This window comes from Sorex araneus, chromosome 2 (genome assembly GCF_027595985.1).
Source record: "Sorex araneus isolate mSorAra2 chromosome 2, mSorAra2.pri, whole genome shotgun sequence".
Taxonomy (NCBI): domain Eukaryota; kingdom Metazoa; phylum Chordata; class Mammalia; order Eulipotyphla; family Soricidae; genus Sorex; species Sorex araneus.
Window position 1 is genome coordinate 52,433,456 of NC_073303.1, and position 15,700 is coordinate 52,449,155.

General features: G+C 39.1%; 1 protein-coding gene across 2 annotated transcripts in view; it reads left to right on the forward strand.

Annotated features, from left to right (window-relative positions):
- SNTG1 (syntrophin gamma 1) overlaps positions 1 to 15,700 on the forward strand; it is a 407,706-nt gene that overhangs the window by 77,148 nt on the left and 314,858 nt on the right. The window contains exon 2 of one of the 2 annotated variants that reach the window (XM_055126798.1): positions 7,741 to 7,835. The exons of the other annotated variant lie outside the window; for it this stretch is intronic. Within the exon in view, the coding sequence (XP_054982773.1) occupies positions 7,741 to 7,757 (17 nt within the window). The 3' untranslated portion in view covers positions 7,758 to 7,835. Of the gene's footprint in view, positions 1 to 7,740; positions 7,836 to 15,700 lie in introns of those variants that run through there. 2 annotated transcript variants of the gene reach the window in all.

The window sequence follows — 15,700 nt, forward strand, 5'->3', positions numbered from 1 at the left end:
ATGCATTGTACTATCACTCTGGCCCCACACACTATTTTTTTCTAGCATTATCTGAGATTTTTGTTTCCCCATTCAATTATGTTGGTATCTTTGTCAAATATGAGTTTGGCTCAGTCTCAGTAGTTAGGAATAACCTAGTATAGCTGTTCTAACAGCCTACCAATCTTTAGGCTAAGATCAGTGTAACAGAATAATTTGATTATGTCTATTTACATGGCATCACACCGTATTCCTCTCTTTTAGTATCACAGTACTGTAATACTGCAACTTTAAATCAGTTCTATAAAATCTGCTGTGTTGGATATCATTGGTTTGTCCTGCTCCCCTTGCCACAAGGAGCTTAGGTTTATCAGTCACGCCCATCAAAGTGCTCCCGAGTCACTCCCATTCCTTTGTTTATCTGTAACCACTTCTACCAGTTTATCTGCTCTTCCCTTAATCTGACTCTGCTAATTTGTAAGGTCAGAACTTCCTAGGACACTGAATATTATAACATTGCCTTTCTCTCCTCTTTATGCCTTTTGAATAATTTACTTTAAAGCTATGTCTTTTTTGTATAGACACAAGAAGACAATATTATGTTTTTGTAACTTGGGACTTAATTGGCCTCGAATATTATTCCCTCCCGGGCATCTGCTTTCTCCACTTAAGCCTCAGTTGCCCTCAGTTCCTAGCACCCCAAAGTAGGCTCCCCGACGTGGGACGGGAAGGATCCAGGGCAAGCGGTGAGTTATGTGCTACCCTGGCATCGAGATGGGCCTGGCCAAAGTGCCTAATTCTTAATTATAAGTTAAGAGCTTGATCATAGACAAATGCTGTCATGATCCAATAGTAATTATGAGACTGGGACCCTGCTAGGGATAGGAAAGACTGTTCTGGCCTGAGCACTGTAGCCTGAGATTGAGATGGCCCCAGGAGAGCAATTCTATAAGCTTTAATGCATCTCTTATTGTGTCCATACAAAATGATTAATATTATGAATTCTTATATGTTTGCTGGCTGAGGAGAAGAGAAACACATTCATGGGACTCTGCCCTTGGGTGGATCCTCCTGCTGAAAGAGAATTAAGTCCTAGGAGAAGCATCCCCTGAGGGAAAGGAACCTTACCCTATTGCTGACCACACCTATGTGTATGCCCCAACCCCCTCATGCTGTGGAGATTTAACTAGGCTGTAAGAGTGGGTTGGGGGCCAGATCCACGGGGGCCAGAGCCACAGATCGAGAGAGAGACCGAGAGCTGGGAGAGTAGCAGAGAGGGAGAATGAAGTAGGATGGGGGAGGAAGAAGCAGGAGGAGAATCAGAGGAGAACGGAGAAAGAAGATCGGAATAAACTGCGGTGAGACCAACCATCTTGGCTTCGTTCCTTCCTTTACCTGCCTCGCCGCCCGTGACTTTTCTTTTATTTTTGTGTTTTACACACTGCTGCTTCATAAAATGGTTCTGGCTGTTCTAGATTCTGTACCTTTACATTTAAATCTTAGAATCAATATGTCATATATGCATTTTTTGCTTTCGGGTCACACCCAGAAGTACTCAGGCCTACTCTTGGTTCTATGCTCAGGGATCACTCTTGGCAGGGTTTGGAGGACTATCCTTGACTATCCGGTGTCAAGCTTTGCACCTTATAGACAAAATTATTAGTAAAAAGTAAACAATTTCATGTCTTTGGGTAGTGTTTGGGACTTTCCCCTTTCTATTCAGGGAAAATATGGAATTTCACAATCAGAAAAATTTCACTTTAATATAAAAAAAATAATATGAGACTAACACCCAAGGACAGGAGAGACAAAGGCCAGGAATATTGCCCCATAGTTGGCAGCCTGCTTCATGAGCTGGGGGAGAAGGCAGCTGGGATGGAGAAGGGATCACTAAGTCAATGATGGTTGGGGGAATCGTTCGGGATGGGAGATGTGTGCTAAAAGTAGACAAAGGACCAAACGTGATAGCCTCTCAGTATCTGCATTGCAAACCATAATGCCCCAAAGTAGAGAGAGAGTTTTGGGGAAATAGTCTGCCATGGAGGCACAGGGAGGGGTGGGACGGCTCAAGGTGTTGGGGGGGGGATACTGGGGACATTGGTGGTGGAGAATGTGCACCGGTGAAGGGTTGGGTGTTTGATCATTATATGACTGAAACTCAAATACAAAAGCTTTGTAACTGTTTCTCACAATGATTCAATTATAAAACTTTTGAATAACGATAAATAAAAAATAATTGTTATCAGAAAAAAAAGAAAGTTCCACTCTGAAGCATCCGTTGCCTTATCCCTCAATCAGCAAACTAGGCTCCCAGTTGGTGGGCTCTGACTCCGGATGTGGGAAGAGATAATCATCCAAGCCGGAGTCTGAAAGGTGGTTCGACTTTTTCAAGTGTCACCGGAACCTAGACCTCACCTGTGAAGGTGGCGCTGTTGTGGAGATGGCCCCTTTACTCTGGGCTTACACCACTGGCGGCCTCTCGCATGTCCACTTGTGGTGGAGAGCCTCGCAGGGACACAGCCAGCTGCCCGGTCCCCTGGGTTCACCCCAGGGAGGCAAAGCCGCTTATTCCCATTCTGGATAGGACACAGAGTTTCCAGAGCAGCTGGTAACTTAAATGGATAGTTCTCTTTGTCTGGGGCCACAGCTCGGCACTGACCGAGGAGACGGCAGGAGAGCCAAGCTCTGCAGCGGGCGAGGGTCTGAAAGCAGGGCACTGCTTAGAACACGCATAGCGTTACAGCAACAACTGCATGGACACCTCTGTCTGATTGTCCCACCCGGGAATAACAGTGAATCCCTGGTATCATGTCTGTGTCTTGATTGCTTCCCTGATACGTGCTCTTCGCTCTGCCTGGTGTGCAATCCCTGTCAGAGAGATACATGCCGAGTCGTAAAAGTAGGTTCTTAATCAGGAATATAGACTAAGTAACAAAGAGATCTCAGTATACACATTTCCAAATTCTGAATACATTGTGGGCCTGTAAGAATATAAACAAGGAACAGAATCAGGGGCTGGCCAGTGGACAAGTACCGAACATAGAGAATTGTATTCGTGAAACTCTTTCTATGATATAAACCCTTTGTCTATGATATAAACCCTTTGCACGGTCTGCCCAGTCAGCAGTCGTGGTGGGGGCAGGTGAGGGGGATGAGCCCTCACTTGACAGGCAGCGTGTGGGGGTGAGCTCTGACAGAGCAGCAAGGCCCGCTGGATACCTCGGGTGAAGAGTCTCTGTGACAGATCTGGGAGGGTGTTTCTTGATTTTTTCTTTTTTTAAAAATAAAGCTGAACTCTGATGGCTCGGGAGGGAATGAAGCTCACAATTGGGCTGATTGAGGAACAGAGATTAAAACTGTCTCAGTAAAGTTTAAGAAATTTTCAAGTTTTTTGTTAGTCAGAAGAAATGTTCCTTTGTTGAGGCGTGAGTCCATTTTTCCATTCAGCTGTGCATTGTTTATTAGCAAGGGCCAGCAGAGCCATCTGTGGGGAATTACCAGCAGAGGCTAATTGTGTGGATTCTTGCATTCAGTAAGAAGTTCTGTGGAAGCAAAAGGAAATAATGAACATTTTGCTTGGAAACCCATTTCTGAGCCCAGAGAGTAGTCAGTCAGAAAGACATAGTGATGCCCGGTTTGCAATACTTTTACATGGAGAAGGACAGCGTGGCCAGTTGGTAGATTTCCTAGTTGAGTTTGAATATCTCTGGTGGGTCTGATGCAGCTTGGACTCCAGCATGGAAATTTCCTGCTCCAGCCTATGGGATCTTCTTAGCCAGCTCGAGTGAGAATCTGGGTTATCAGATCTTAGCTCTGAGTTACTGCTAATTTAGGAAGGTGAGAGAAAAATTTGGAAGTATGTTTAGAGTTCTAGTCAATAGTGGAGGAAACTTGATGAATTAAAACGACTTAAGAGTCCACGATTGTTTTTTAATTTAAACATAAAGTTTACTGTTATAGGGGCTGGAGTGATAGCACAGCGGGTAGGGCGCTTGCCTTGCACGCAGCCGACCCGGGTTCGATTCCCAGCATCCCATATGGTCCCCTGAGTACCGCCAGGGGTAATTCCTGAGTGCAGAGCCAGGAGTGACCCCTGTGCATTGCCAGGTGTGACCCAAAAAGCAAAAAAAAAAAAAAAAAGTTTACTGTTATAGTCATCACCACTTTTGATTTTATCAATAAATCTGTTGTTTTATTAGATTTTCCTTATATTTTTTGTGAATAGGAAATAATGCTGATGACACAAGTCTTTTTGATTCAGTTTTGTTGTAACTTTTTTTAAAAATTTTTATTTTTTTAAAAATTTTATCACCATGTGGAAAGTTACAGAGTTCTCAGGTTTATGTCTCAGTTATACCGTATTCAAACACCATCCCGTCACCAGTGCCCATATTCCACCACCAAAATCCCCGGTATATCCCTCGCCCCCCACCCCAACTGTATAACTGATGAATTTCACTTTATTTTCTCTTCACCTTGATTACGTTCCATATTTCAGCACAAAACTCACTATTGTTGTGGGAGTTATATCCCCAAACAAGATAACCCTAATAAGGAGGCATTTGATAATTAGTTTTCCATTAAAAGATTGTATGTTTTCAGATTTTAGAAAAGGTCGAGCGGCCGCTAACGCGGCTCGGATGTGTCCCAGTCCCGAATCCTGGAGCCGTGTTAGTTGCTGCTCAGTGTTGCCAGGGTTCCATCTGGAGAAGGTGTGCTGGCGGCACCTCCTCCTTCCGGCCCCCCAGTGTTGCTGGCCCTGATTCGGGTCCGGAGCATTGTTCGGGCCGCGTTGCTCACCAGAATGCCTGCCGCTTCTCTGTCCAGTTTTGTTGTAACTTTTAAACAGCGTGCTATATATTAGACTTTTTTGTGTGGGAGAGAGAGGGCACTTCAGGCCATACCCAGTGGTGCTAAGAGCTTACTTCTGGCTTTGCACTCAGGAATCATTACTAGTGGATGTGATGGTCCACATGGTGCTTAGAATTGAATTCAAGCTGGCTATGCGCAAGGCAAGTGCCTTACCTGCTGTATTATCCCCCTGTCCCCTAGGCTTTTAAAATTATATATCTTTAGTCTGGGATGCTAGATTAATAAATCACCACCAGATTTTACTCATAATTCCTATGGATTTGAGGACACTTTTCTTTTCTCCATATACCCCAAGTATTCCAAGATTTCTGTGATAGCAAGTGACTCTACACACACATTGGCAATATTGACACCTCCAGTCAGGTACTAGATGATTTTTAATTTCAAGAGAGATTTTTAGTCATTAACTTCATCAATTCAATCTTAATAAAAACAGGTGATACTGCTGGGAATATATCCCAGAGAGGCAAAAAAGTACAATCGAAACAACATCTGCACATGTATGTTCATCGCAGCACTGTTTACAATAGCCAGAATCTGGAAAAAACCCGAATGCCCCAGAACGGATGACTGGTTGAGGAAACTTTGGTACATCTATACAATGGAATACTATGCAGCTGTTAGAAAAAAGGAGGTCAAGAATTTTGTAGTTAAGTGAATGGGCATGAAAAGTTTCTGAGTGAAATGAGTCAGAGAGAGAGAGACAGACATAGAAAGATTGCACTCATCTATGGTATATAGAATAACAGAGTGGGAGACTAACACCCAAGAACTGTAGAAATAAGTACCAGGAGGTTGACTCCATGGCTTCGAGGCTGGCCTCACGAGGCTGGCTTCGAGGGCAACTCAGAGAAGCGATCACCAACTACATTGTAGTCGAAGGCCATGTGGGGGAAGGGAGTTGCGGGCTGAATGAGGGCTAGAGACTGAGCACAGCGGCCACTCAACACCTTTATTGCAAACCACAACAGCTAATTAGAGAGAGAGAACAGAAGGGAATGCCCTGCCACAGTGGCAGGGTGGGGTGGGGGGAGATGGGATTGGGGAGGATGGGAGGGACGCTGGGTTTACTGGTGGTGGAGAATGGGCACTGGTGAAGGCACGGGTTCCCGAACTTTGTATGAGGGAAGTATAAGCACAAAAGTGTATAAATCTGTAACTGTACCCTCACGGTGATTCTCTAATTAAATATAAATAAATTTAAAAAAAAATAAAAACAGGTGATAGATGCAGATTTTTGTGCTATTTCCCTACATTATTTTGAAATATGATATTTTCAGTGGAAACTTGGATTACCATATATATGCATACGTGTGTATGGATATACAGATTCATATGTACCAAAATAAGTCCATTTATACAGAGAACCAAATCTTAATTTCTGAAAATAATTATATTGCTTAAAATAGTGTACTAAATAAAGTGTTTCTGACTTCTGGAGGATATAGGTAGGCATATCCTTTGTTTCTCATGACAGAATGTGTAGAACTGTTCTAGTAAATTACTAACAAGAGAAAGGGAATTTCTTATATAAAAGCATTAACTAATATTTAATGTTACAAAACACAAACAGATTTTCATCCTCCCTTAAGTCCTGAATAATCACCTGTTGTGTGTGTGTGTTTGTCTACTGCGAGGTTTCTTGTGTAAGAGCCTCACAGTGCATAGCAGATCGTCTGTAACTAATCCAAACTGAGGTGCTTATTCTGCTTGATCTTACTTCAACAAACTTTCATGACTATCAGCTCTTCCACTAGACTTTAAAAAATTTCTAATTCAGTTCAGTGGTGTGGACTGAAGGTTATTCCATTGGGAGAGGAGGGGATGGGAGGTGCAATCAGCTGGGCTGGGGACTTTCTCTTGATTCTGTGCTGACTACTGCTGGCTGAGCTTGGGAGACCATACGAGGGCCAGGGATGCACGCAGATCAGCTAGGTCCAAGCCAGTGTCCTACCCACTGAACTCTCTCTGGCCCTTGAAAAGCTCTGGGTTTCTTTAAGTCATGCCCTCACGAAGCTCTTCTGGCACAAGAGATTTCAGGAATGAATCAGGAAAAAATAATTACTGTGTAATGACAAAAGGTTTAAAAAGAACATGGTTATGTATTTGATTGAAATCTCCATGACAATAAAATGTGGTCATTCATGATAAAATTTTAAATTATCAGCTGGTTTCATGAGCAATGATATAGTAAGATTTGTTATAAACCACAAGGTTCTTGCAAAAGTTCAATTATCACAATTGTCTAGATTACTCTGCTCAAGCTGTTTACCCAGTAGAATAATAATCTAGGGAAAATAAAAAGCATCTCTTTTAATTTGGCATGCCTCTCTTGCAATTCAATATATCACACAAATTACTTTTAATATCTCCATTTTCAAGGTGAAAGAATAGTGTTATTTTTCCACTGACCTTCTGGAACTACTCAAGATTAGTTTTACTATCAGAAGATATTTCTTGAGATTTATTTTGGGATATCAAAGGGATAAATAAATGTCGAAACCTTAGGCCTTTCAAAAGTGATAAGTCATAGTTCTCAAATAATCCGATACATGATAAAGGTTAATGCAAAGCACAGAAGATTGTGCTAAATATATATCATCTGGATTTTCCATGCTGCTTATGTAACAAATAAAAATCTTTTACAAATTCCTAGTAGAAACATAACAAAAGGCTTAAAGGTATTCAACATGTATGCAAACTATGTTTCTGTCTTGCATTTTCCTTTTTCTCATTTGAAAAGAAAAATCTGACTTGGGGACAATCTTACTCCTTTTCCATTAAAGTATATTTATAAATGATTTCCTTGTACACATTTTGCAAACTTATTTCCAGGTTAATTTTATGTACTGACTGTAACTTTAAATACCATATCTTTAATTTACTCAGAAAATTATGAAGAATAGAGTGGTGACTCCCCAGTGCCTGAGCAAGAGCACAGCAGGTCGGGCACTTGCCTCGAAGGCTGCCAACCCGGGTCCCAGTGAACAGAGTTAAACCATTTTAATGAGAGGTATTTTTTCCAATTTAAGACCTAATTTTTTTTAATCTAAGATCTAAATGAACTTATAATTTATAGACTCAGATCTTAAATTTGTTGTTGTAAGCAGTGTAGTCATTAATTACCAAAATTTTATTCATCAGAGTATTGTTCATGTAACCTAAAAGTCACGGAATTGTATGAATTATAAAATAGTGCGTTCTATTGTATTATAGAAAAGTAGAGCGCAAAGAATGCGCTATCAATGAGAGAAAGGATTTTTCATTTTAAAATATGATTTTTTTAAATTTTTGGACTATTCCTGACAGTTTTCAGGGTTGACTCTTGAGTCTGCCCTCTTGGACCAGCCCTGGCAGGCTCAGGGGCACCTGTCAGCAGAACTTCACTAACTACCAGAATTCCACCAATCAGCAATCACGGTGGGTCAGATGTGCAACAAGATTATTTAAGCAACTGCTTCAAAGGCTCCTTTAGATGATGTATATTTTTGCAGTTGTCCTAATACAGATATTATGATGTATATTTTTGCAGTTGTCCTAATACAGATATTATTATGACCATGATATATTTTTCTCTCAAGAGAAAATACTGATTGCCCAAATGATGGAGCTGTATCATTTACTTTTTTTCCCTCAGGGGTTATTCCTGACTCTGCACTCAGGAATCACTCTAGCGGTGCTTGCGGGACCATATGGGATGCTGGGGGTCAAACCCAGGTTGGCGTGTGTGCAAGGCAAATGCCCTAGGTGCTGTACTGTCTCTCCAGCCCTATTTACTTATTCTAGAATTTGTGCAATGAAGGATGCTTCCCAACACTGCAGTCAATAATTTTACTCTGCTTACATTTTATTCAAAAGTATGACTCTTTCCACATGTGGCACAACCCCAAGAACAAATTACTCAATGCAGCACATTATTTTAATGTTTTGTTGGTCATCATTACTTTGTTGGTATTACTTCAATCTGGAACTTCCTCAAATTTCAAAAGCCCCATTCTATTATGATCTATGAACTTTAAACACAACACTACTCTATGTAAATTCTTTCTAAAATTAATTTGAACTTCACTTGTTACCTCGACAAGAGAACTATAGCACTAATATTATAGTTAAGTTGAACAAAATACCGTGCCAAGTATCAGATAGTGATGCAAAAATCTTAGAATGTACTATCTTTCTGCCAAATGCAAAGGCCAACATGTATGTGTCTTTGATAGGTCATTTGTTGAGCATACATTTATTTTAAGATTCAAAATAGTAGTAAACTGTTGTATTCATTGCTAATTATAAACGTGTAATTGTTACACGTTTATAATCTTATAGTCAACTTCTCCCTCTGGGAGAACCTGACAAGCTACCGGGAGTTTCTTGCCCACATGGCAGAGCCTCTCGAGGTACCCAAGGTGTATTATTATGCCAAAACCTGTAACAAGCTAGGTCTCATTCCCCTGACCCTGAAAGAGCCTCCAATGCAGCATCGTTGGGAAGGATGAGTAGAGAGAGGCTTCTAGAATCTCAGGGCTAGGACGAATGGAGATGTTACTGAGACCGCTCGAGAAATTCGATGATCAACGGAATGATGATAATGATGATGATTATAATCATTGTGTGACTTTTTGTAATTTTAATACATACAAATAAACCGCATTTTTGTATTAGTGAAATAACAGAAGTTTATAAATATGCTTTCTTCATGTATTCTTGACTTATGTCATAGAAAATAAATACTGGAAGATGTTAGATAATCACTGTTCTTTTAAAATTTCATACTTACCCATCATTAAAATATCTGCATAGATATTTTAGAATATTAAAGAGACAGAAAATGTTTGAAATGGGGAAGGAGAAGTGTCTAATCTTCCTTTTTTCCTAAGAGCACCTTGACTTTTTGGAGTAGTTTGTTACCCCATATAATTTTTAACAGTGTTTGATTTATGTTCTTTTAAAATGCCATGGGTATTTTTATTGGGACTGCACTGAATCTATATAATGGTTTGGGCAAGATAACCTTTATGACAGTACTAATTCTTCAAATCTGTTCACAGGGAATGTGTTTATTTCCTTATGTCTTCTTTTTTAAAACATAAATCACTAGGAAAACTTATTAGAAAATAATATAAATGACTACAAAGTAGTGATTTATGATAACTGTAGTTATAAATATTCTACCTCTTCTATTAATTTGTTTAGTTGATTTCAAGGTGAAGTGTTCAGGGGACTTTATGGGATGCCAGGGATTCATATGGGATGCCGAAGATTGAATCTGAATCAGTTATGTGTAAGGCAAGACTCTTACCCTCTATACTGTATCACTTGGCCACCAGAGGATTATTTTAAAATTATGATTTTAAGTTGAATGAGGAGATACTATGCACTAACTTATTTTAGTATCTGAAAACAAGATCACAGATACTTGTGAAAAGTAGGAAATGGATCAACAAACTATAATAATAATTGATTATTAATGTGACTGGTAAGGAATAGTTGTTTTACCAAAAAAAAAAAGAAGAAAGAAAGAAGTTAGGAAGACTGAAGCTTCCTGTGTGAGTCACCAAAGGGAGTAAACTGACCTCTGAGCCTGAATATATCTTAGTTTCTGTGTCTGTCACCTAGAGGAATGGAAATGCTGGGAAAAGACAGATTCAGACGATAATGTTTCACGTTGTATTTGAAGCATCTGGATCATTGTGGAGAGCTGTGTCCAGGGTGAAGTGGGCTGCATGCACCTGAATCGACTCCATTCTTCAATAGGTGGAAAGATTTCTACGTTGTTTTTGAAAGTATGGACTTGATGACCACAATTACAGGGAAAATAATGCAACTTGAATGTACAAAGGGCAATTACACGTTGCATCAAGAAGTGAAAAATCAGAGATATGCTGCTTAAAAGCAATAATAACAGTTCAGGTAATTGTAGCAGTGGAGGAGAGACCTAATTTGGAAACAGTGCTTTTTAGAATACTTATTTTTGATAGTGTATTCTGTGGTTGTCCATAATTCTAAGAAAGCAGTGTTTTATTCGCTCTGCATAGTGACACATTTCAAGGTCTGGCCAGGGTTGGGAATATCTTTAGCAAATACCCAGAGAGCTTTTTGTAAGAAAGTGACATGCTCTCATGTTGATTATTTTTTTAAAAATGAACTCTGTTATTGAACTTTCGTGGGAAAAACATGTTTCAGAGCAACTCAACATGACTGATTCATTTTCCGGTTCTTCGTTGCTGTGTTTCTCCCAGTGGATCCAGGGGACTCAATTGCTTTGAAAGGATGAGATTTGTCTTCGCAGTGACTCTTGCTCCGCTGGCTGCAGGCTTTGGTTCTCACATAGAGGAAACATTTGTCCACGTAGGTCTGGTGTACCCGGCAGTCTGTCTTACTATATTGGGTCAAAGTGTCTTCTTGATCATGTTTAGGTATCTTTACTTGTTATCAAAATAACATAACTGGTCCATTATTTTTGTATGCTTTCCTTATATTCCCTTTCACTTAGTTATGAGTTTTTTTTTGCTTTTTTTCATGTGACAGAAATTGGTTAAAGGCCTGACACACATATAAAAAACAAAAGAAAACACATTGATATACATTAAACCAGAGTCATAATTAAAGGTCACTGTAGAAAGTTCATTCTGACAGATGACTCTATAATGGATTTACAAAATATAGCATAATAATGGAGTACCAAATTATAAGACTCTTCCTACCTATTTTCCTACACACACAGACACACACACACACACACACACACACACACACATATATATATATATATATATATATATATATATATATATATATATACACACACAAACACACACACGCATACCTCTCAGAGAGCCCGGCAAGCTACCGAGAGTACCCTGCCCACACGGGCAGAGCCTGGCAAGCTACCCGTGGTATATTCGATATGCCAAAAACAGTAACAAAACAGGTCTCATTCCCCGGACCCTGAAAGAGCCTCCAATTGTTGTGAAAGATGAGTAAGGAGAGGCTGCTAAAATCTCAGGGCTGGGAGGAATAGAGACATTACTGGTGCCTACTCGAGTAAATCGACGAACAACGGGATGACAGTGATACAGTGATCCCAAATTACCCAGGCCAACAGATTCTGTGAGCTGATCTACAGAACTAAATTTAGTGTGGTGGTGATGAATCAGGGGCTTAGAGAAGGGCAGCAGGAGGTTGCTGAGAGAGTCAGGACAGCGGTGGAAGGAAATGTGGATGCTCCGGTGGGGTGTGTAGGGAAACACCATAAACGTGCGTAAAATCCTATCATGGACAGTATTGTGAATCCCATGATTAACGTAATTTTTTTTAATGGAGAATTCTTATAAACAGAGCAATCAGGCATAGGCATAGGAGTTTTCTAGCAAACCAGTCAATAGTTGTTAAGGCCCCGAAATAAATCTAAAGCTAAGTTAAAATATGAAAAATAAGATAGATAACTTTTGAGTATTCAGTTGAAAGATATGGTAGAAAAGGAATCTTACATAAAGGACAGGACTATATAGAGCACGTTATTAAGGAGAAAAATTCAAAAGAAAAAGCAAAGTTTTTTATTGATGTGTTTATCATGAAAACATACAGCTTAAAGATAATGATAAAGATAATGTGTTTATTTGTAATGAAAACATACAGCTTAAAGATAATGATAAAGATAATGTGTTTATTTGTAATGAAAACATACAGCTTAAAGATAATGATTTCTACGTTTTTGTTTAGATGGTTATTGAAATCACGAGTACCTGGGTAGGGGTCCTGGCTCCTATCCCATGATTCTCCAAGTTACGCCCAGAATTCCCCGAGGGTCACTTCTGGTGGTTCTTTAGGAACTACAAGAGATGCAGGTCTCAAACCTGGCTTGATTATTTAAATGCATGCATTCAGTTGTACCTGATGTGCTATTTCTCCACTCTCAAAATCATCAGTATTTCTTAGGATTTCTGAATTCAGGGATTTCAAAAGGTAGGAGGTAAAATAGTCACATCAACATTTCAAGAAGGAATGCGAGTAGAAAATTTCACTGAGTAACTCAGAAGGACATACTTGTAAGTAAGGAGAAAATTCATGAGACTGAGTTGCCCAATCACCTTAATTAGGAAAGCATGAAGAAGAAGAGGTACTTATTACCAAAAGTGCATTGAAATCCTGTAGCGCAAGAATAGAAACGTTGACCACCCCTGTGCTTTCTTTGCTTTGGTTGTTTTTCAGTCATGCCGGGCAGTACTCAGGCTTACCTCTGGCTCTGCACTTAGGGATCACTCCTGGCAGGGCTCAGGGAAATATATACACAGCACAGAGGGTGGAACCCGGGTCAGCCTTCTGCGAGGCAAGTAACCTACCCGGTGAGCTCTTACTTTGGCCCCTCAGGTATGCTTTTTAGGATCTTTCTGAAGAATACTTAGAATTAATAAAATATTTGTTATCTGGGAAAGAAATACAATTCTGGTTTTTAGTTTATGGTAGAATCATGAATTTTTTACTTGGGTGTACATGGTATATACCCATAGTTTATTTATGTGAATAAAAAGGTACACAATGCAGTATGCCCTATTAATGACTATTGTCAGGCACAGCTATAATTTCATGTTGATTTTTTATCAGAAGTGCCAACACTATTGGCTCAAAAAATAATCTTGTCTGTTTTGGTTTTTGTTAAATGTCTGACTAAAAGTAAAATGGAATAAATTCTAAATGAAGCTTAAGATCACATATTTTGGTTTCTCCCTCTCTCTCTTTATAACTTTATAAAACAGGGAAAGTGTTACTCTAAAGACTATCCATTCCCTTTCCTCTCCAAAATTAACATATATAAAATATATAAAATATCATGAGTGGTAAGAATCTAAAAGCTAACAAATGCACTTTGAAATGTGAAGAATAATGTAGCACTATAAATTATTTTTCCAATTATTATAAGCCTAATACATAATTCATTGAGTGACAAGCTTTTTTAAGGATGAGTCAAGTAAGCACTAAATCAAGACAATGCCAGTGTGTTTTCCACCTTTATTCTTTGCAACTACAATTTAGTTATGCTCTGCAATAAACCAAGGGCGCATTGCCCACATTGACAAGTTTAAGCTCTAATCCAATACTGTGGTATTGTGAGATCAAGCCTTTGAAAGATAATTAGGCGTTGTAAGTGAAGTCTGCATGAAAGATGTTAGTGCTCTTGTAATAATCGACCAGAGGGTTGACTAGCTCACCAGGGTGGAAACAAGGAGGATAGTCGCTTTCAGATGATTGATTTCTCGTTCAAGTAATTTAAGAGTTTTCAGGAGAAAATTCCTCCAGAACCCAGTCTTGGTTACACCCTAATTTCAGACTTCTCGTCTCCAGGATTATGAAACATACATTTATGTGGATTCTAAGCCACCGGCCATGCCACTTTGGCTTATTGGTTCAAATTGTGGTATGTTGCCTCTCCATGCTCCTGGAACTGAAAATTGGAGAATCTCAAGAACAGGACTTAAATTTCTGCACATGCCAATGTCTTTTTCACTCAACTGTGCTTCTTAATAATGTTAAATTTGGAAATTAGCAAAAGTGGATAAGTGAACAATAATGGCAGCAATTCTGAAAAACTTTTATATAATTGGATTTCTGAAAATCTTTGAGTTTAAGCAAAACAAAACATTTCTAAAATAGAAGACATGAGTATAATTGTGAAAGATAACAGTGGCTTAATTATCTGTACAGAAAATGAGGTTAAAATGAGTTTTTCCTTGTAAAAGTTTTGTTGTTTACAAATCATTAATATCAGATAAAAACTTAATTTGAGCATGAAATATTTCCATGTCAATGACAGCCTTTTTTTTCTATAATATTGCCTCTGTCAACAAAAATTATTTTCAAATGACTAAAAATTTGGCAAGATATGATGCATATTTTCAAATTACATTAGAGGTCATTGAAAAATAGGATCTGCACTCATCTATGGTATATAGAATATCAGAGTGGGAGACTAATACCCAAGAACCGTAGAAATAAGTACCAGGAGGTTGACCCCATGGCTTCGCGGCTGGCCTCACGTTCCAGGGAAAGGGCAACTCAGAGAAGCGATCACCAACTACATTGTAGTTGAAGGCCATGTGGGGGAAGGGAGTTGCGGGCTGAATGAGGGCTAGAGACTGAGCACAGCGGCCACTCAACACCTTTATTGCAAACCACAACAGCTAATTAGAGAGAGAGAACAGAAGGGAATGCCCTGCCACAGTGGCAGGGTGGGGTGGGGGGGAGATGGGATTGGGGAGGGTGGGAGGGACGCCGGGTTTACGGGTGGTGGAGAATGGGCACTGGTGAAGGGATGGGTTCCCGAACTTTGTATGAGGGAAGTATAAGCACAAAAGTGTATAAATCTGTAACTGTACCCTCACGGTGATTCTCTAATTAAAAATAAATAAATTATAAAAAAAAAAGAAAAATAGGATTTGGTTTAGAACGTATCTCTCAGAAATTTGGTACTATTTTAAAATATAAGGTTATTTATTACACACAAAGATGAAAATCGGTCAGATTGAGTTTTGTGGCAGGGACTACTGAAGTCATATTCCATTTAGTTATTTAGAGTTTGTATATAAATAAAATTTTACCTCAATAATTTACATAAGAAATGAAAAATGATTTAAGAAGTTATGTCGGTCAAAATGGTTTTATAGAGATCATTGATGAATAACATGAAACTCTGAACTGTATAGGTTAATGATCTAATGAAATATTCAACTAAAATTACCTCCATATTAGTTATGATATGCAAAATTATATGTGGAAGTACTTGTGTTAGGACCTCATATTATTTTTATTTATTATTAATTAAAAATTCTGTTGCTGTATCATTACCGTTAAATAC